This window comes from Cyrtonyx montezumae, unplaced genomic scaffold, assembly GCF_038088225.1.
Source record: "Cyrtonyx montezumae isolate F1298 unplaced genomic scaffold, pur_monq_1.0 scaffold_8, whole genome shotgun sequence".
NCBI classification, from domain to species: domain Eukaryota; kingdom Metazoa; phylum Chordata; class Aves; order Galliformes; family Odontophoridae; genus Cyrtonyx; species Cyrtonyx montezumae.
The window spans coordinates 62684887-62707223 of NW_027072089.1; the positions used below are offsets into that span (position 1 = coordinate 62684887).

Here is a 22337-nt window from a genome sequence, read left to right on the forward strand (position 1 = left end):
CCACGACAAAGTAAGAGGTAACCATGGTACTGTTTATACAATTATAGGAGGCCATAAAAATACAAAACATATAAGGAATTCATTCCTTAGACAATCGACTGGCTAATGTCTTCCAATTAATGCAACACAATCATACTATAAACAGAACAGACTGTCACTGTCATTAAGATTTCCTGTTTCTTCTTAGAGAATTTATGAACTGAAATGATTCCTAAGTCATCATATTTCTCTCTCTCCCTCAAGTCATACTGTTGCTTGCCCATTTTTCACCTTGAGGAAACAGAGCACTAGGAAGGACTCTCTTTTTCTTCAGCTCTGTCCAGAGCAAGGAGGTCCTGCTTTCTTTCTCCCAGTGCAGAGGTCTGTTTCTTGGCAATTCCTTTTCTCTACACTTCAGTGCTTGCTTTACATCCCTTTCAAACTGCTTTTGCTTTTTTTCCTACTTCAAGTTCCAACTAAATGGAGCACTAAAATCAAGTGCTGAGTAGTCTTTGAATATGTAATTAAAGTTCTTTGATAGCTGCCTGATAACAGATCCTGGGAATTACAGAGATGTGATTATCCTTTGCCATTCAGGGCTTTCTCCCTCTGTGACAGCAGGCATGTATAACTGTTCTGATAGTTACACTACATAAAAGGTAATGGGCATGTCAAAATATTATGGTACACAGAGTGTTCTTGAATCTGGAAGTTTACAGGGAATTAGCAAATATTTTTCTTCACTGTGATGTAAAACAACCCACTTACTTACACGGTTCCACAAGTGAAACAGTTTCTCGAGTATCTGGGCTGCTTGTTTCCATAATTTTCACTTAGAGCTAGAAATCTGATGCACCTTTTTAACCCGTGGTTTTTATTCTGTTTCCTTATGAGAAGCACTCCGCCAATTTTCTTCCCTCCTTTGTGTTACTAATACATATTTTTGACCTTATCTTCATCTCAACTATGATTTCTGTCTGGGATTGATGCATTCTGTTCCAGAAACACTCGTCATTAAAAGTGAAAGCCTGATTTACTTTGGCCCTCAGTTTAGTTTCAGTACAATCTCCATAAGAAGATTAGCTGTGAGAGTGCTGTGCAGCATATTAACATTACTTTTTAAGGGTATGTTTTATTCAAAGGGTGCGATGCCTATTTTGCTTAGGACATAGTGGCACTGACAGTTAGACAAGCAGATATTTTGCAGAGGGACCTTGGCAGGTATGTTCCCTATGCATTATGAAAGGATCCGTTTGTTTTTTCCACTCCCTCGTAGGGGGTAAGGAGTCATACAGTAAAGCAATCAATTTGAAGAAGGCCACTTCAGTTTTTGGCATGAATTAGAAACAGAAAGGAGAAGAACAGGAAGCAAGAACATGCTTATATTCTAATCCATGTGTAAACCTACCTAATAATGCAGGAGGAGAGTAAACTAAGCTAAAAAACATGCAAAAGGCACTGAAGGAAGGGTGCAAGAGCAAAATACATTCATTACAAAGAATGTGCTCCAGACCAAAATGAATTATATTATCTCAAGCCAGATTTTTACAGGGAAAGTCCCAGCTACTGTCTTTCCTTCCCATTTAGTCTAGCTAAAAAGGGTTTATTTGCAGAGGACTTAAATTAAGGCCAATGCACTCCTCTCATTGCTAGTTTCCAGGGTGTTACCATTCCCATTATCATATCTCCAACCAATATTTGATATCCAAATCTGCTCAGAAGTCCATGGTCCCCCTCATGTTTCCATGTCTGGAGAGCCATTTGTTCCCAGTAAATACTGATAACAAAAACCAAAGTAGCAAAATAAATGAATTAAACTTTTGTTTCAGGAAAGGAATCCACTCATTCATCTGTCTGCATTCTGCCTTTCCTTCCATCTTTATTTCATTATTATACATACACTGAGAAATGTTAATAAATTGGGACAATTTTGACAGATGTAATATTACCAAAAACACAGGAACAATATTCCTAGGCTAAATACCCCCTATAGCTACAAGGTGTGAATTTTAGGAAAAAAAGGTTGCTCGATTCTTCTGTCATCCACTACTGGATGCTACAAGACAATTTGTGGATATCTTCTCCCTTCCTTCCTCTCTCCTTCCTCCCTCCCATTTCTCCTTTAGGCTAGCATTTGTATGTGGCGGATTTGCCATTGAAAAATATTATTTCTATTACATTGCAATTTTGGAATCGAGACTTTTAAGTATCATGGAAAGCAGAACTTCATAAATCTGCGTGGCAGATGCTTATATTACCTACTATTATTAAAAATCATTTAAAAGCTCAGACTCATATCTTTAATTACATTTCTTCCCTCGTTTGCTTTCTTTTTATTTTTAGCATGCCTGAAGTTAGTGACTGCCATTACTGGCTAAAGCCAGATATAAGAGACAGAGAGTAGGTAGTTTTCCTGTGAAAACATGACAACTTGCTGTTCTTCTCTTTTCCCCTCTCCCTGTTCTGTCTCCCTCTTGCCTTTCACTGAGATTTGAACTGACAGTACCTAGTTCATTTCAGCTACCGAAGAACATGTAAGGATCTCTGTGGTAAAAGGCTAAAATAAAGATGAAAACTGTGCCTGTTTCTCAGCCCTATACTCTGTGAGTAGTTGCTGAAGCTGATGAAAGCTGTCCATGTGTGGAGCCAGCAGACTCCTAAGTGCCAGTATCCCTCTGCCTTCCAAGACTGCAGGGGGCCAGGGTCTAAGAGATGTGCCTTCTTGTTCAGGACTGGAATGGTTCTGGCTCACTGCTTTTCTTTTTGCTAAAATCCTTCTTCTGCCTGAAAACAATGTACTGTATGGCTGAGTTCTAAGGAACTTTTCAAAGGACAGTGAGGTAAATAAATATTTAAAATTCCACATCCCTATTCTTATCAGTATTAGTTCCTATGTAGAGTTTTTCTTTCAAATGTCAAGATCTAATATTTCTTCTCTGTGCTTTCTTACTAGTTCAACACACCGTCAGTGCATTACTGATATACTTTCCCTTAGCAAGGCAAATATAAAGCAGTAAAAAAACAGGAAGAGCTACAAAGCACAGCCAACACAATACTATAAAAAGACTCTTCTTTTTCATCACTCTGCACACAAGTGTCTTCCATTCTTCTGACTCAAAAATTTGTTTTGAGGAAGATTTGACTTTGAAGTTGTCAAAGGAAACTGTAGTGTAACTGTCATTCTGTTTTACTAGATATTACAGTCAAATGCATTTGAGGTTATTGAGGCTATACCACTGGGCTAAACAAGAAGTGTTTTAGTAAGTCCTGAAATAATCGTATGGCTACCTGAAAAACTCCCTTAGAACATTTCTGTAAGGAGAATTCCAAAGAAGGTGTTTCTTCACTACAGTGAGGTCTTTTTTTAAGCTAAAATGACAGTTATGTAATTATTAAATAGTGATAGGAAAAAAATGTTCCTTTTCTGTGGACATGGAAGATTTAGATGCAATACCACCTGTAAGATGGTATTTAATTGCCAAATCTCAACACAATCTTGAGCTCCAAACAATACTTGTTCTGGATAAAGCCTAACTGCCTCTTTTCTTACATTTTTGGTAAACAAACTTGCACTTTACTTACCAGCTATCAACCCTCATCCTTTTTCTTGTTTTAAAGGCTACCTTCCTTCTGCTTCCTGAACCTGGCTTTCAGTGGTCACATTTCCTTTTTTCTATCACATTTTCTGCAGGAATAGGACTTCTGAGTCATGCCAATTCTCCTGGACATGCAATACAGAAACATATTCTAGGAAAACGGGAACTCCATCACATCTTACTACTCTTTAAATTAATGAAAAGTATTGAAGCTACCTGAGGAAAAGAAAATTGGAATTTACCAATCTCTCTGGTGAAAGCTATCTTTTATCTCCTCTAGAGTACTGTAGAAAGACTGGAAAGCAAGTGAAGAAAATGATTTCAGTTCCCTGGTAGTAGTTTTGAAAGTCTGTGTGACTATATTATACCCTTCATGTAAAATTAAAATCCCTTCCTTAACCTGAGGCTAGACCAACAGGAAAATCTTTGGAGATAATAACACAGGTTTAACATTCCTTGTAGATGGGGCAGATATCCAGTTTTAAAGAGGATATTGCCAGGAAAGATTTACAAATTATTGTGAGTCAAAGGATTAAAAATAATCTTTATTTATATCAACCTCAATACATACACATTTTTTGACCTAAGCTGCTGGACTCATAAAATTGCAATCAGCTTAGGCCTTTTCCTGCCAAAGGCAGAGGTAGCTTCATATGCAATGAGCCACTCTCATCTAATTGAGACTCCAGATTTGGATTTTGAGAAAGTTGGAAACTTTTACTAAGAACTGGCACTTCTTAAAAGTTTATTTGGATTGAGTTAAACTACACCAATTGAAAACAAAGAGATAAAAATAAAATCAAGTTTTTTTTAATGCTTACCATGCTGAGAAAACTACTCTTCTCAAAAATTTATTTTATTGGTATGCAAGAATACTTTCAGCAAACCTGCAGGGTAACATCTACCGTGTATGTAATGTCAGGTTTTTCAGACCCCCCTGTTATAATAAAATCAGCTAGTCTGTGCTTTAAAGGTAAGAAGAAATATTTTTGTAGCGGGCATATAAGTATATACCCATAATAATACTAATATAAAAAACTATATATGAGGATATTCAAAGACAAGAAATAAAATCCTTCTAAAATTCAGTTGTGATCACTTAATTGGTTACAGTTGTCCATCATTTGTGATCTTCTGATGCCCTCATCTACAGCGTAATTTTCCAGTTTTCTTTTGTCTTTTAGTTTTTTATTATTGGTTGATTATTTACACGTAGCTCCTGGTGACCTCTAGAAATTCCGTGCACTGACTTAACAACACACAGAGAAGCACTTTTTGGACACATTATCTGGTTTTGTTCTCATTCTATAAATTAGTAGAAAGCAGAACATGGCTGTCCTCAAGGACAGAAGCCATTATTTACTCCCTAACAATAATAATAATAAAAGGTTAGCAACACCTCATATACAGTGTTCAATGAAAGACTGTTTTACAAATTGCTGCTTTGGGAGATGTATTTTGCCACTTACATCTGTGATCATTTTTCCTCTGGTCTTGTTTCTTTCCCTGTGGTTAGCTCGTTTCTGTTTTTGCTGCAGGACTCGTTCCCTGGTGGTGCGGTATTCCAGAGCAAATTCACTGATAATTTTGCAGAACTTATTGATGTTGACTTCACGTATCGCATAGGGAGGATGGCCCATAAATAACAAAAATGAATGAAATCTGAAAAAGAACAAATTAACAAATGCAAAGGGGAAAAATCATTATTTAGAGCTTCTAGGAAGAATAGCAACATTTCAGTGAATCAATTTACTAATTTATTAGCTCCCATAATTTCATTTCCACTACAAATTTTTTATGAATTCTTTGCATAACACTGTTATGCTTTATAATTAAAAACATAAAAGTGTAGTCTATGATAACTTCATTGCAGTTTATTTTCCCAGGCTGATGCAGGAGATAAGATTTTTATGGAACTCTATGTACTTAACATGACTAACTTGGCATGTGAACAGCCAAATTCATTTCAGTTATCGGAAAAAAATATTTATTAAGTTTCAATTCTATTTATTTGTATTAGGCAACTTCAAAGACGCTGTTATGATGTTGGAGAAAGCCTAGACAAGCAGAATGCAGATTTACAGGCTAGCAAACACAAGAAGAAAATAATTTGTTTCATAAAAATGTCCACATTTATATTATCTCCCAAATGCTTTACTTTGGAGTACTATCAATTCACAGTTTTACCGACTCCATGGCATTCAGGACTTTCACAGTATTTGCAACTTTTACTATTGCTTCTATTTTGCATGTTTTACAATAGCACATTGTTTAAAAATGCATGTGAATCTCTTTAACTGCAACTGTATCCCCAATGACAAAAGTTTTCCCTACCCTAGAAAGACACAGTTACACAAATACATCTTTGGAGAAGTCTGTAGTATTCATTGCACATATAATGTGAAAAAGTCAGCATTTTTTCTTATTTGTACAATTTGTACAATGTGTATGCAATAGGAGATTGGTGAAACCACCCCTTCTTCTAAAAGTGGGGTTTCTGTTTACATATGGCATGAGAAAAAAGGTAAGATTGGGTGGTGCTGATCAAAGAATAACTCATTGCGGAGGACTCCTTTCAGCTTACAAGTATGACATACTTGTCATCAGAATGTCAGTACTGTGCTATGACATATTCCTGTTAACCAGACAGTAAGCCAATTTCCCACCAAAGTACTCAGGGAAGGACAGAAAACATAGAAGTTAGTCAAAAACTTGCTAGCACTTGAGAGTTCAAAGGCCTGGTAACCACCTTGGAAACAAATGACTGCCTGGATTTTGCTTCTTGTGATCAGAAATACAGAAATTTTCTTGTGTGCGGATATTTTTTAAAGAGGTGTCAGTGAGTATTTATGCACCATATACATACAGTTTAAAGGTTTATTAATATCATATTTGTCATATTTTGTTATTTTAGCAAGTTACGTATTGTCAAGATAGTGCTGCCTCCAACCTAACTCTGTACCTGTTAATTATTCTTCTATGAACAATCTTCAGGATAATGATTCTTTCTGCACAGTCCTTGAGGAACTCAGACATTTTTTGCTTTAGAGTTGGTTTCATTTCATGCTTTGCTATAGCTTTGAGATGATCCCAAGATGCTTTACACCGTCTTTCCATCTGACACAAGTTTTCTTGGAGTTGTTCAAAGTCAACCTAAATAAGAAAAAAATATGGAAAATATAACACTTCAGCAAAAATCATTTTGGTAATATATTTGAACATCTGAACAGTTCAATTCACATAAAAGAATATTAATTCTTTATATTTTTAATTACTGCTAAATAATTATGAAATCATAGACTCATAGAATTGTTTGAGTTGGAAGGGACCCTTAAAGATTATCTGTTTCAATTCCCCTGCAATGAACAGGGATGTCTACAGCTATATCAGGTTTCTCAGAGATCTGTCCAATCTCTCTCTCGGCTGTACTTTGTCTACATATGAAATATTGGTATGGTAAAAAAATGGTAAAATGGTAAAATAAATATTATCATATACAAATATTTTTAATGTTGGTCTTGGAGGCCTAGCACCTGCAGAAAGTACAATGAAATTCTGTGATGTACTTTTTTCCTTGCTGAAGTCTTCACGGCAACACCAAGCAACTACATGACCCAGTAAGTTCTGTTGAGGCAACACAAAACTTTCTCTTTTTCTTAATCCTTTTCTCTACTACTCATAGCTTTTCATACCATGCTTGTTGCTCACTGGAGTATCCAGCCAACACTTAACCAGTTTGGATATATTCCCTAATTGTGTGCTGACTTTGAATCACAAAATTCAGAGACTAGAATTTTTTTAAAGCGTTATTCAAAGTAAATGTTATTCAATGATCTCAGCACTACCTTTCATCCCTTGATATACAGTGTGAATTTTTTAGCTTCTAACATGGTTATATAATGTCTTTGAAAGTCCTCTAACACAGTTAAAATAAACTATTGTATCCTACAATAACGGCCATCAGGACAGAAGCCAACACATTCCGTGGAAGGTGAAAGAGAGGGTCTCCTTTACTCATCATCCAAAAAAGGTGTTCAGATCACACTAGTCTACAGAAGTCACTCAGGATGCGTTGCTAACAACTGGATGAAGTGCTTTAATTACCCAGACACAGCACATAAGTGTACGAACTCAACACATTAGAAAAGTTAAACTACCCAACACATTCTTAAATTCTAAGAAAGGAAAAATGTATTTTAAAATGCCACTTCACAGTTCAGATGAACTCAAGCTATAAAACGCAGATTTAGCCATCAGATAACAAACACACCAGTGCAGTGTCACAATCCGGAACTCCAGTTAATTCCTTAATGATAAATGAAAATCAGAGGTAAAGACAGCTTCTAGTTCACTGCCGAGTGAACTGCAAGTGACTGTGCTCAAATGTGGGTGTATTTTCCTATCTGTTCTAAAAGCTACTCATGACTGCAAAAGACATCAGCTTTGGAAACCAGCTATTCCAATTCTGGAAAAGTCTGGATTAAAATCTTTTCACCTGAGATAAATACCTAATGGAGATAAGTTTTCTTCTTTTTATTTTAAGCCCCCAGTCCCTAATATTGGTTCCAATATCACATCACACAGAATGAAATTTTTATCTGCATGCAACACTCGCTGTTGAGATCTATGCTAAGTATAGGGATAAGAAATCCATTATGATTAAAAATCTCCTGGTATTGACTGTATATTTTCTTGCCACGATTTATAAAGTGATGATTTTATCCTTATCGCAAGGAAATAAAAACATCCTTTGATCCATTCTGCTATTCAGAAGAGCCCTGCAGGCGGAGCAGCTGTGGGTTTTTTGTTTTCTTTAGCATATCAATGCATATTTTTTAAAGTTCTAAAGTTGCTTCCAGGTCACTGTTGATGATAAACACATTGCTGCTCTCCATAGATGATGTATCTAAAACATACATGGGAAGAAATGCAAGCATTCCTATGAGGAAAAAAATAAAGCCAAGAGAAGGTGTCTCTAGATTTTACTACTAAGAATCATCCAAATTGGTAGAGGAAGCTTCTCAGGCTCTTCTGCATAGAATGTTAATTTTTATGAAAGGATAAGGTTCACTAAAAACAATGAGTTTTAATCTACTAAAAATCTTTGACGATCAAGTTTGTAGATACTCAAGAGAGATCTTTGGAGACCAGCACACCTGTATGGAAGAGTTCTGGCAAATTCCCTGATGCTTGACATCTGCCAACTGTCAGTGTATTCACAAGTGTGGGCAATTTCACTTCAGATCAGGGATGTCAGGTCTTGGTGAAGGATACACCAGAATCTTTAAGTACAAATGAAATTTTTTTTGCGGTAATTCTAACGAGATCGCAGCAAGGAGAATTCCACTTGAACACCCTTGGAATAAATCCCCAACGAACACAGGTGGCTCTGCTTGAGCAGAATTTGTAAACTCCTGGAAGGAGGAAACCAGGAAATTCAACATGGAATAATTTGCTTGCCAATTCCCAGTGTGACTGAAGCACGTGCAAACTGTCCTGTGCATAGAAGAACGTGACAGGCCTTAATCAAACATAAAATCTGGCTGCAAGTTCTCTGAAGTTTGGTCACTTGCTTGTGGATAAAAGGGAATACACTTCTAGAAAATCATCCACTTATGAAATACTGGAATCTAAATTTTTCAGAGACAAACACATACTCCACTGATATTTCATGCTATACTATTTCACTAGTGCAAATTACACAGAAATCTCTGTGATTTTCCAGAGTCTTAAACAGCACTGAGAAATGGAATTCAACACATTTCAGTCTATTCTTACATACAAAGAAGCGAGTAAAGATTTTTCACACATGCAATATGCCATATAGTATCCCTTTCCTCTAACCAAGCTCTAAAAGCTGCTTTCATCACAGGACTGAGAAATACAGATAAGCCTTCACATCTTTCTAGAAAAACAACCAGCAGAATAACAATACTAGTACTTATCAGCCTGGTGACAAGATCTAAATGTTCAGACTGGACTGTCTCAAAGCAAAAATTCTTAAGTTGATAATATTTTGACTTGTCTACCAAATATATCAAAATGCTTCATAGTTTGCAGCTTTAAAGTACTACCTGCATGACATTTCAAATGTTAAGTTTTCTCTCCACTGTGAAGCCAAATGCATCATGGACAATAAAGAAATATGGAAAATGTATGTAAAATGTGAATCCATCTACAAAGCAACAGTGTAGCTACACTTTAATTGAAATAACTGACTATGAAAGATGAGAGCAGTGGTCCAAACTTATATCAGTATCTGTACACCATCTTTTAAAAGCAATCAGATTGTTCAGCAGTATCTTTTAAATTTTTGCCACTATTGTTCCATTTGAGATGTCTTCCAACAGTGAAAATGTCACAAACACCTTGTAAAATAACAGTGATGACTGATGATCACAGGGACATGTTGCAGTTTGGGGAGAAGGAAAAAAGGAATGTGTTCTTTATGCATCAGTCTAACATGCATAAAGAAACAAGAATCACACTAACTTCCTGCCATCCCACACAGGATTGCACCTTTTTGTCTGTTTATTTCCAACACTTTACCGAAATAAGTCACACCATGCAATGGTAGAAAAATTTACTTCCTGGGACTTTTTTGTCCTCTTTTTTTCTTGAAGGGAAAGATGCACTAATTCTCCCCTGCAGCAGGAAGATCATGATGTGACCAAGAAGGAATTCAGGTGAGTTCTACATCATGAAATTCAGCAGACTTTTAAACAGCAGGTACTCAGATAAGAACTGATATGGTATTATTTTACAAGTATGCTCTGCTGAATAAAAGGAAGCAGTAATCTGAAATGGCCAATACAACTTTCTCCTTGGACAGCAGGATACAGATATTGTGCCCAGTCCCGGGACTTTCAGTAAGATGGAAACACCTTTCTCTTCAACTCAGTACACATACATGCAAAAAGAGATGAAGCTTATTGCTCCTACTCCTACTTGCTCTCACCTTCTGCGAAAAGTTGAAAAAATAATCATAGAATTGCTCAGGTTGGAAAAGTCCTTCAAGATCATCTATTCCAATTGCAACCTATCCATACCACCCTAACTCTAACAACCCACTGCTAAATCACGTCCCTGAGCACCACATCCAGATGGATTTTAAACTCATTCAGGGATGGTGACTCAGCCACCTCCCTGGGGAGCCTATTCCAGTGCTTAAAAATCATTTCTATAAAGAAGTTCTTCCTGATATTCAACCTTAATCTTCCCTGGTGCCACTAGTGAGAAGAGACCAACCCTGCTCTCAGTGCAATCACCTTTCAGGTATTTGAAGAGAGAATAATGTCTCCCCACATTTTCCTCTCCCCAGATTAAACTGCCCCAGCTCCTTCAGTCTCTCCTCTTAGGGCATATTCTCCAAGCCCTTCACCAGCCTTGCTGCCCTTCTTTGGACCTGCTCCAGCACCTCAGTGTCCTTTCTGTATTGAGGAGTCCTAAACTCACAGTGCTCAAGGTGAGTCCTCACAAATTCCGAGTACAGGGGGAAGATTACTTCCCTAGTCCTGCTCACCACACCATTCCTGATACAAGCCAAAATACCATCTTTTTTTTTTTTTTTCCTCAAGCAAAAGAAACTGTGGTCTTAGGCTCTTATGCAAAGTAAAAATGACTCTTCTTTCAGACACTGAGTAATGTTTATTTTCATTTATAAACCAATTTAAAAAAGGCAGCTTTCTAAATTCTTGTGGGATATATTTGATATGTTCCCCCTTCCTCCTGATGAGTTCCTTTCCATTCACAACCACACTAACTGAAAAATATTCAGAACTAACTGTTATTTATCTGTGAAATCTCTTGCGAAGCCCACTGTTCAGGTTTCTGAGAAGTGCCTTTGTAGACACTGTTGCATCAGAGCAGAGTAGCCAGAGACATTCCATCCAAACAGGCTAGTTAATGGGATATAAGCCCTGCAGGGTCAGTCTCATAGAGGAGAGTACTGCCCTAAGTCATTAATATGGGCAACTTTTTTGAGAAATAACTATTTTTCAGTCTAAGGCACCACTGTATTTTTGCACAGTGGACACTCAGACCAAGAATAAAACCTTCCAACCCCACGCCAGCAACTCCAGCGCTAATTTTAATTCCTTTCTGTCATTATTTATTGCTTGCTACTATAATAATGATGACTTGGAATAAATCATAATAACAAAAAGAAATTGTACCATGTTTCTCAATTCACTGGGTTGAGACAACAATATCACAAGATATACCTCCAACCAAAATGACTTCAGTTCTTACTATTTTCACCTGACACTTTTTCTCTCCATAGACAAACACCACTACCACCACCAACAGCCCCAGCATTTAGCTCCCTGCACATTCAGATGCCATGAACTTTCATCCTTTAAAAGGCCTGCATTCTTCAAGTTCAGCAGTATGCAGTAAATCCAATATCACATGCTGCATATATAAATTCTATTTTGTCTGTTTCATGAAATGTTAGACCACGCTGGTCATTCAGGCAGGACATGTTTCAGAGAACCTTCTTGGTCTTTGGGTTGAGATGTTATTTGTCTGCGCATTCAGCTGCTGGCCACAAATATTTCATGATAACAAAGGAACTGGACTCATAACTTTTAGGGAGAGGAAGGGCTGTTTTGAGGTGATGTTGGGAATTTAAATGGAATGGCTCAAACCCTAAGTGGCTTCCTGTATACTCCTAAGGGCAGTATATACAATAATAGGTATACATTCCCACACACAGTCAACATCTGCAGCTGTTGTGAGACACCAGTTATTTCCCTTCAGCATTTTCTCATCTGGAATGTGTTCTGCACATACGTTTCTTCTTCTAGCTAAATCTCCTCTATTAACTGGGCTAAACTTGCTGCTACTGAGCATACAAAACTGTACTAAAATCAAAGAGGCTACATCTGATTATACTGTTTCCTGTCTCCTTTATTTACGTAGTTTCAGCCCTCGAACAGGGTCAGAAACTTTACAAATGGATTGAAATAAAAACAATCACAAAACAGGGATTTTCTCACAAAACTGGTGAACCTGAGGTTTCTGCTTGAAAAGCATTTATTTTCAAAATCACTCTAAACTATCCTACACTGTATTCAGTGCGTAACTTGTTACGTAGCCTTGGTAACCTTGTGTAACTTTTCTATTGTTTGCTACTACATTTATAGTTTATTGCTAGTCTATTTCTTTTACAGGTAAACAAATTTGGATATTTTCTAAGCAAGATCTGAATCTCTGCATGTTTCTTGTACCCACGAAGTACATTAAATAGTCTGATAACTTCACAGTGATAAATATTGCCTCAAATTCACAACGAAATGACAACTATTTTATCACAGGTATTAATTAGAAGGATGTACAGGATAAATCTTTATCTCTTCAAAGTTCTAGACAGTTTCTACAGTGGCTAACACATGAATTTGAGATGTTTATAATTCAGGCTGAAACTGTTAATTCTCACATTATTACAGGGATGAGTTCTAGAAGGGAACATGAAATCTTCCTCTTTTCTTCAGATGGTTCAATGCCAAAGGAAATTCTGAGCACTGCTCCTTGCAAATATGCTGTCATCTGACTGCAGTGACCTTAGGTGGCTTACATTCTAAACTCTGTCTTCTCACTATTTCCATTATTTGCCTTACTGAACATCACAAGGATTAGCCCAAGACCCATATCAGTGCAACTTGCACACTGTTGGTCACATACTGTAAGTGAAAAAGATGCCAGGTCTCAGAGCAAGCGAAGGATAAAGGAATTTCTGCTCATACATTTCTGATTCCAGGGTAAGAGACAGCATCCCACCAAAATAATTCTGGACATTGCAATCAATCCACTGATTAACAGTTAAAGGAAACAAGTGCTTACTGACCAGCTGAATCTATATAATACTTGCCTCTGCACTGTGACTTAGTTCCTGAAACAATCTACAATGAACACACTAATATGTGTGGGATCTATTGGTAAACAGTTAATGAAAGTTCACACTGGGAGGAAGAGGAGCAATAGCAGTAAGCAGTGATGCAGGTCAATTGTTGGTATAATGGATTTACAATACCACTTGCAATCACTTCACTTGAAACATTATTGTAATAGCACAATGCTGTCAGGTACACATATGGAACTGAATGCGCTCTCTTACAGACGAAATCCTGAAGTTTCATCTGCCACTGCAACTCCTTTCCCCTTATTCCAGTCTGCCTACAAGCAGCCAGCTGCCTCGTCCTGCTCTGCTCCCACCATTGCTCCTGCTTACCTATGCCCAGAACTGGAGTAGCTGCAGCTGGCACCATAAGGAATGACACAGCTGTAAGAAACCTTGTGCCTCCACTACCAAGCAAGCTTCCTTCCATGGAAAATACAGGACTTCTGGCATTTGTTTTTGTTTTAAGTAATGTAGGGAAAGCATCCTTGAGTGATAATTGCAGACAAATACTTTCTTGTTGAGAAAGGCCAACTGAAGCAGAGCAGGAGGCAGCATGAGCTCCCCTAAAGTTTTTCCTTTCTCCTTCCTCTGCTTTCCAGCATATCAAGCAAATGGACAGAACAGCACTTCTGCTTCACCTACCTCTTTTCTTCTCTAATATCCCTACTGAGTCCCTGGGAAGGCAGCTGGAGATGTTCTCCCTTGTGCATCTCTTAGTCTAATCCTAAATTCTTTCCTGTCAGTGGGCCTTGCCTCCTGCCTTATGCTGTTACCATTTCCTGTTTGCTTTCAAAAGCTGCCTGCTTCTCTCTTACCTAGTATATTCAACTAACCCATGCACCTTGCTGCAGGAGTTAAAAAACAGCCAGAAATTTGGCATTTTGTAAGTGAACCCCTAAGGCAATTTGTGATTTATTCTACGGAAATGGCCAGTGGACGGCTTTTGGATGCATGGGGAAAATTATTCAAGAGGATCAGAGAGAAGATGAACAGTTTGGATATTCACTAGCTATTAGCGTTAATGTAATTCCCTCCTTGCCATACCAGTAAGAAAACTGCTAGGAACAACCCTGAGTTTAACTGCAGAAACCTGAGGTTCTGCTTCTGGTGTTAGGTACAATAGTTCTGGTACAATGCCATTGAAAAACAACAATAAAACAAATTAAATTATGTAAAAAGAACAAATAAGCAAGTGTTCATAATCATGGGATCCTAAGCAAATGGTATTCACAAATGACCCAAATGGTCTTAGATATTTTTATACGACTATGAACACTTGCACTTACCTAGAGTTCTAATTTTGGATATTTTTTCATATATTTCTATTTTTTTCCATTTTATGACTTCAGTTCTTCAACAAAAAGCAGAGTATTGCAGTACAAGTCATTTTTTTTTTAAACTCCTTTCTGGTGAGCCTTCCAGTTTAATGTGTTGTTTTTGGTTTTTTTGTATGAACTAAGACTCGGGAAATTTTCATATGATGTGCATCTCAGGGGAAGGGGCATCTTCGTTTATCCATGGCATGGAAATTGTTTAGCCTTTGTGGTTTCTGAAAGATGTTTGTAGACCAAATGGAGCTCAAAATACAGTCTAATCCACAGTGAAATATTAGTTCTCCTTTCCTGTCAGCTTTCCTAAACCAAGACTTTGCCTAGTCTGTGAACATTCTCTTGAAGAGGGCAGCTTGGATGGCTTCCATGTCCTAACTCTTTGATTTGTGGCAGCTAAGATCAAGTGGGAATAGAGCTTGTTAGAATAATCCATCAGTGGTATAACACATGTAGGAACATCCCAAGGAGGGAGACCTTGGGCGTCACGCGGAAGGTTAAGGCTATAATTTCTCTTAATGTGATTTTGTCTGGCCTTTTCAGAATTTCATCCGCTTTGGGCAGGGCCACTAGATCAGCAAACCACAGACTGAAAGACTTTGCTCAATTTTGCATGCTCTTAGACCTAAACATTTTTTACAAGTGACTGCACTGAGTTAAGCTTTCTTCCACTTTCTAAGGCTGAAGAACAGAAATAGAAGATTCAGAGTACCCGGTTTGTGGTGGTGTGGATTTTAGAAAATGACAGCTGTTCTCTCTTGTGGCAATTTTCATTTTAGTGATTAACTTATGAAAAAAGTGAAATAATTTCTTAACAAAGAGAGGAAACAGGAAAGGAGAAACAAATATACCTAAGTTTTAATACATGAAGAATCGCTCAACAAAATCAACAAAAATAAAAAAGTCCTCAGCATGAGAAACCAGCCCTAGTGAAGGCAATAAAACATAGCCTAAACATAGGCTATACAAGAGGAAAAACCAGTAGAGCAGAGATGGAATCCAAAGAGCAAATATCTAAGGATATAAAACAAAAGCCACAAATTCTTTCATGGTATCTAAAGAGAGAAAAATATGTAAGAGGTCCTGGATGACTGGGAATGAGAGAAACTGAGGAAGACAAAAGTTAGAGAAGGGAAGGCAGATTAATTCTCATCCAATTTTGTTATGCAGGGAGCATATAGAGGGAGAACCAGTTCTGGAACTTGCTTTTATTTCCTCTATTTTGTCTGTTAGCAGATATAAACAAAAAGCAAGTAGTCAATTGCAGAAACAAATGTGCTGGAGGAAGACAGCTTACAAAGCAGTAAACAACCAGAAAGGGAAGAGTTTCTGAAGTCAACTGAAATAAAGCAATTCAGTAACTGGCCAAGATAGGTATGCTTTCACTACACTTAGTAACTTGGAGAATGACAGGACAGCAAAAGTTTTACCCATATTTTTCAAAAGTACTGAGATTCAGATGACTACAGCTTCAAGCTTTATTACTATACCAGGTAATCTGTCTGAAAGAATAAATAAAAGCAGGAGAACAAAATATTGTAAAGTATGTTTATATAACAGTGAGCAGATGAAAGCACATAAAGAAAATTGGACTTTCAAAATCTTTACAAGAGCCCTCACAGAAGGTAACTTATGAAGCACAAGTCTAAGAGAGCAAGAGAAAAGAAGTAATTCATACATATTAATTGTCAACTGAGGTCAGGACAAAATTAACAGTAGTTGTCTTGTGGTTATTTAAAAATTATCTGGAAACAAGGAAGCAAGCTGAGAGGGTAAAATCTTCAGATGGCAAGAAATTACTCAGATTAGCCCCGACTTCAAAGGGTTATTAGGGATTTAAGAGATGAGCAGTCAGGCTGTTTCAGCTGATCATGGTCATTACTTTGGACTGCAATGAAGTGTACTTAGAAGGCACTAACTTGGAATAACCCAGTATCTGGCTGAGTTCTAAATGGCTAGATGAGCTGTTTGAATGCCTCTGAGAGCAGTGCAAAGATGACTAGTGTCAGAAATACAGCAACAGTCAGAAAACACAAATAAAGTCTCAGGCTGCCTACAAAAGACAGCAAAGACACGATGGACAAACATAGTAAGCATGTAACACTGCTAAGTAGAGGCTGGAATACTGTTTTTTACCCCATTTCAAAGGGATTATGAAGAAAAATTGTGAAAACAGTGTCAAAAAAAATTGTAGAAGGATTGTTTGAAACACAGGCAACAATCTGTGCAGTCTGCTTTTATTTGGCATTGTAATGAACAGTGTGATGATCAACCTAAACAACTCTATGATTCTATGAAATAGAGAGATAAAAGAAGTTTCTACTATTCAATATATTAAAGAAAGTAAAACCTGAAACCGGCCAATGCAACAATAGATAAGTTAAATTATGAAACTCAACATCACAAGAACTTTTCAAGGAGCCAAATTATGACTTGATTTTTGAAGTTTAAAAAACAATTGGATAACAATTCTTTTTCCCCCGCAAAATACCAAAATAATATGTTTTTTGAAAAATAAATTATTCCCCCATTTGATGCATATAATGAGTATTCTGATTCATGAAATAAAGATTTTCTAGGAGAGAGCTACTCCTTCAAAGCTGCATATAACCTCCTCCCAAGTATCTGGTATTGGCAACTGTCAGAATAAAAACACTGGACCAGATGGAAATTGTAAACCAGAATTTTCATGTTGGCTATCTCAACTTTACACCATTAAAGGGTTATATATGTACAGCCACCAGACATACCTTGGCTGACCTAGTGATGGCCCCAATCTCTGAATAAAGATCAGTACTGTCTGGGAACTTTTCTACCACCATAGTGCAGACATGATGCAGGAGGGACTGCTTATGCACTGTGTCCTTTACTTCTGGAACCTTCTCGAGGTAGCTCAACTCAAAAGCTTTGGCCTGTAGAAAGGAAAACAAGAAGGAAACAAAAATAAAAATGTTACTCCTTGCCATACAGGTTAGTAGATGAAAATGCCCAAGTACAGGCAAAGGGGAAAGAAGAATTCAACATCAGAAGAAACTCATTGCTTTTTTTTTTTTTATTGCTGAAGAATAGGCTTAAAATCATTTCATTTGCAGTGAGATGAATCATGATACAGTTACCACTGTTTGCATGTTAAGCATCAACACTGAACTCAAAGAACTTACATAAGAGAGTGCATAACTTTAAATTTCTTTCACGTTTTGCAGAAATAGGCAAAGGGCACTCATGGAACACTAACAGAGAAAGTAGGTTTCAAGTTTTCAAAATTGCATTTCTTGTGAGAAATAAATACTGGCTTGTAGCTGTCACAATGGCTTTGACTTCTGTTTTTCTTTGTTTGTTTGTTTTGTTTTGTTTTGTTTTGGGGGGGGTGGGGGGAAAAGCTCCAGGGGAAATGTTGGCCAACAGGACTTACATTGGTTCCATTCAGAAAGTTCCCAATGGCTAGCAGAGTAGAAAGGATAAATCCCAAAGTTTTATTGTGCTCCAGTTGGTCCATTCCTTCCTTCAGGTCTAGAAGTGGTTCTGCGACTTCCTGCCATGAGAAAAGAAACAAGAATGTAAAGGCTGCAGTTGTCTAGGGTTTCTTCTAGATTTTTAATACTATTACTTTTTAATAGTTTAGATTAATTACTGCAAAAAGTTACCGAACTGCAATCTTGCAGAGTGTAAACTGGCCATCTCTGGTGGCTTTCTTCCATTTTCCAGCTAATTAATCACAGCAAAGAAACACATAACATATTTTCCTTATGTTATGTATGCAGCTAACTTACTTGTCCTCCGGATTGCTCTATGATTGTTCTCCAAACAGGAGAGGCAGTATCAGTAAAGGTGCTGTTGCACTTGAATTACAGGCATGAATACTGTCCTATCCCAAATGATAAAAGAGCTTCTTGTAAGTATTCCTTCTAAACTTCAAGCAGATAAACTCAGTTAAAACCCTGGCTGAATTGATGTTCATTGCCTGATCCTAAAGCTTTCTTCAAACAAATGGCCACCTCTAAGTTTTAGACAGTGCTTTATGCTCATGTGACTTTAAAACTGGTTAAAAAGAAACAACACACCAAGGTTACTAAAAAAAAAACCTACTGCAAATATGAAGTTTTAGAAGTGGGTCTAATTTTGATCTTTTAACTTAAAGCAGATTCTGTCCACACACATTATCTGAAAACAGCTATGTAAACTGATAAGACTTGGAAACATAAATTCTTCTCCATTACCTCAGGAAGTGTACTACACCAGAGAGTTCAAAGGAAGACAGTGAAGGCAGTTGAGTTGAGTGAGTTTATTTCCATCTTTATGTGAGGCCCAGGGCTATTTATTTTATGTGCACGGTAACAGTTCACGTTGTTCCTATCTCCAAATGCAATCCTAAACATCCCTGGGAAGCATTCTTTTTTCAAATTGCTACACTTTTTATGAGCTAAGAATCCGAAAATTAAGCTGTTATTTTAGACCAAGAGGGAAAATAACTGCACAGTTTGCTGTGTTTAGGAAATGCAATGAGTTGTTCAAAACCTGTAGTGATATTTTACCACAAAAAAAGAGTAGAGAGACAAAGGAAATTTATTTCTTTTCAATACTGTGACTAGAAATTCAACTATTGAAAAGAGTATGTCAAATTCTAGTTAATTTAAGATATGGCATAGTAAACAAATTCATGTATAGTTCATACTGAAATTGATAAATAATCCAGGACATTATAAAATTAAACTAAAATCAATAAACTGATACACAGATTTTTTTTTTAATCGATTTACTACTCAGGGTTGAGGGTTTTTTTGTTGTTGTTGAATTACAGAGACAAATTGCACTGGTATGAAACTGCTGTACACACAGACTTCTACGTGCATTTTGCCTGCATCCATTTGCAAACTGCTTAAAAATAATCCTAAAAGGTTCATTTAAAACATTTTGAGGATCTATAAAAAAAGTAGCACAAAAAGCTTCCAAGCTGGCCATTTTGTATGCTTTTAAGTGCTCATGGTTTCTTCTATGTAGTTTTTATTCATAATTATTCCAAATTTTTCAGTTTATTGTAGCAAAAGAAACCCCACAAAACAAGCCAACAAAAAAAAAAACAACAACCCACAACACCAAACCAAATGATGTTAGACATTGCATAAACAGAGGAAATACTCATTCTTGTCCTCTTTTAAAATTCACCTCCTCCCTAGACAAGACAAATACATAATGCAGAAAATCTTGTATCCTTAGCTACCACATAACAACCCTCCCCCCCATCCCCCCTTTTATTTTTTTTTAACTTATAAGTTATACTTGAATGAAATTTAAGGACTGGCCCAGAATTTCTGGCAGAAAGACATCTGATAATGCCAGCTAAATGTTTAATGTGCACGCATAAGTGAATTCAACTGTATGTGTGTGATGAATTCAGTGGTCCTGGGACCGGGAGGACCTGATAGAATTGAAAAGAACACCCTTGCAGGATGATCCTATCTTTTATTTATGATTATGAGAGTTATATACAGAAATGACTTCAATGAATAGTGTTCTCAGTTCAAATGGATATAAAATCAGCATTCTCGTGATACATGAGTGAATTCTGTAGTCCATTCAATCTTTATCTAAGGAAAAACTCCTACTGCTCCAAAATTATACACTTTCTGAATAGAAACATTGGGAACAGATGTGGTCAGGATTTAGCCCTCTTCTTTGTTCCAGTGTCATTACTGCCTAATTAAAGGAAAGAAGACATAATCCCTAATTTTCTTTCATAGAAGGAACAGATTATGAAGGATCATTTCAGCTGTTTCCTGGTCAGCCACTGAAACAAAAGTGACTCATTAACTATTTCCACAAAATACATCAAAACATATAGCAAGGACAGAGAAAGATGACGAAAAAGACTTGGAACAGTGTCTCCCTCAGCCTCCCCATGCTCATCTCACCTTTTCCACTATCTCATAGTCCATCTTGAAAGCCCAGAGCTGGAGCCTGGCGGAGAGTTCACTGATGGAGGAGAGGGTGAGAAGGAATTGTTCGGCGCTGCCCAGGGGGACATCAGGATTTGCCAGCTGTGCCTCCTGGATCTTCTGCTTCTCCTCTTCAGTTGGGATCATGGTCAAAATTTTCTGCCAAGGGAGATAAAAAGCACTCATCAACAGAGGGGCTGAGATGTGCACCAGGGGTGGGCATAGTGGTATCTGCAGTGTGGCACACTGTTTTTTGGTGGGAAGCCTGGAGGATGAGAAAGGGTTGGTCCTCAGAGAAGGTGGCATGAATTAGATACACCCACTGTGTGATGAAACAGGAATGCCTGTTCCTTGCAGTTCTTATCATTTACTGTTTTTCGTTTTGGTTGTTTTGATTTTTAAGAAACATAAAAATGATTACAACACATTAGGACATGCTAAAAAATGCCACTTGAATTGAGGACAACTTCCCAAGGGTCATTCACAGAATCTAGTTATAAACTGCACAGATAACAGCCATTTTATTTATTTTTTATCTCAAAAGTCCAAAAATGATATCAATATTTTCAGTTTCTGCTGCCAGCATGGCTCAAAGCATTTATATATTTTCTCCTTAATTCTTGGACTTTACATGCTTGTTTACATGTGGCAGCTTCCCTTCCCAAAGGTATTTTTATTTTATTTTATGATAACAAATCCATTTTAAAGGCATCAGATAAGTCAAGGTCTTTGCTCTGGTGATCATTAAAACAGATCAGTAGGTTTTTAACATAACTTATGTTTATTCATCAGAGGAATTACATGTTTTTGCTGTAGCTTTCTATAACAATAAAAGCCTATTTTGTGGGTAAGAAAAGAATACTAAAACTACAGCCAAATTACTACCAGACCTGCCAATTCAAAGTATTGCTTTGTTACAACACTGGACAAAGCCAGTCCAGTTCATCAGGTCTAGAGAAGGGCCACAAAGATGATCAGAGATCTTCTCTTACAAAGAAAAGTTGAGCGAGTTAGGTTTGTTTTGCTTAGAAGAGAAAGCTCATGGAGACCTCACTGTGGCCTTCCAGTACTTGGAGGGAGCTGATAAGCAGGAGAGAGACCAACTTTTTTTGTAGTCTAATAGTGATAGGAAAAGGGAGAATGGCTTTAAACAAAAAGAGGGGAAATTTAGGCTAGATATTAGGAAGAAATTCTTCACTCAGAGTATGGTGAGGCACAAGAACAGTTTGCTCAGAGAAACTGTGGATTCTCATCCCTTGAAGTGTCCGAGGCCAGTCTGGATGAGGCCCTGGGCAGACTGACCTGGTAGGTGGCAGCCCTGCCCATAGCAGGGGGTTGGAAATTGATGGACTTTAAGGTCCTTTCCAACCTAAGTCATTCTATGGTTCTATGAAAGCCAGTGTATTAAATTAGCACAATAGCCCTCTTCTAGTACCAGTTAATTCATCTAGCTCCTTATACAGGGCTGCACCTAAGTGTGGAGAACAAGGGATTTTCTTGCTCAGTCAGGCAGAGTACAAAGGTTAAGCAAGCAAATAATGTTAGTAAGGGGTAAAAAAGCAAACAATATTCAATCTGTTTAACTGGGATTTATTTAATT

General features: G+C 37.3%; 1 protein-coding gene across 8 annotated transcripts in view; it reads right to left on the reverse strand.

Moving 5' to 3' along the window:
- Positions 1–22337, reverse strand: part of FHOD3 (formin homology 2 domain containing 3) — a 356118-nt gene that overhangs the window by 18253 nt on the left and 315528 nt on the right. For all 8 annotated transcript variants that reach the window (XM_065752844.1, XM_065752840.1, XM_065752839.1 and 5 more), the window contains 5 exons: positions 20714–20896; positions 18217–18336; positions 17555–17716; positions 6538–6728; positions 5045–5237 (listed from right to left, as the gene is read on the reverse strand). In XM_065752844.1, coding sequence (XP_065608916.1) covers positions 5045–5237; positions 6538–6728; positions 17555–17716; positions 18217–18336; positions 20714–20896 — 849 coding nt within the window. The remainder of the gene's footprint in view (positions 1–5044; positions 5238–6537; positions 6729–17554; positions 17717–18216; positions 18337–20713; positions 20897–22337) is intronic.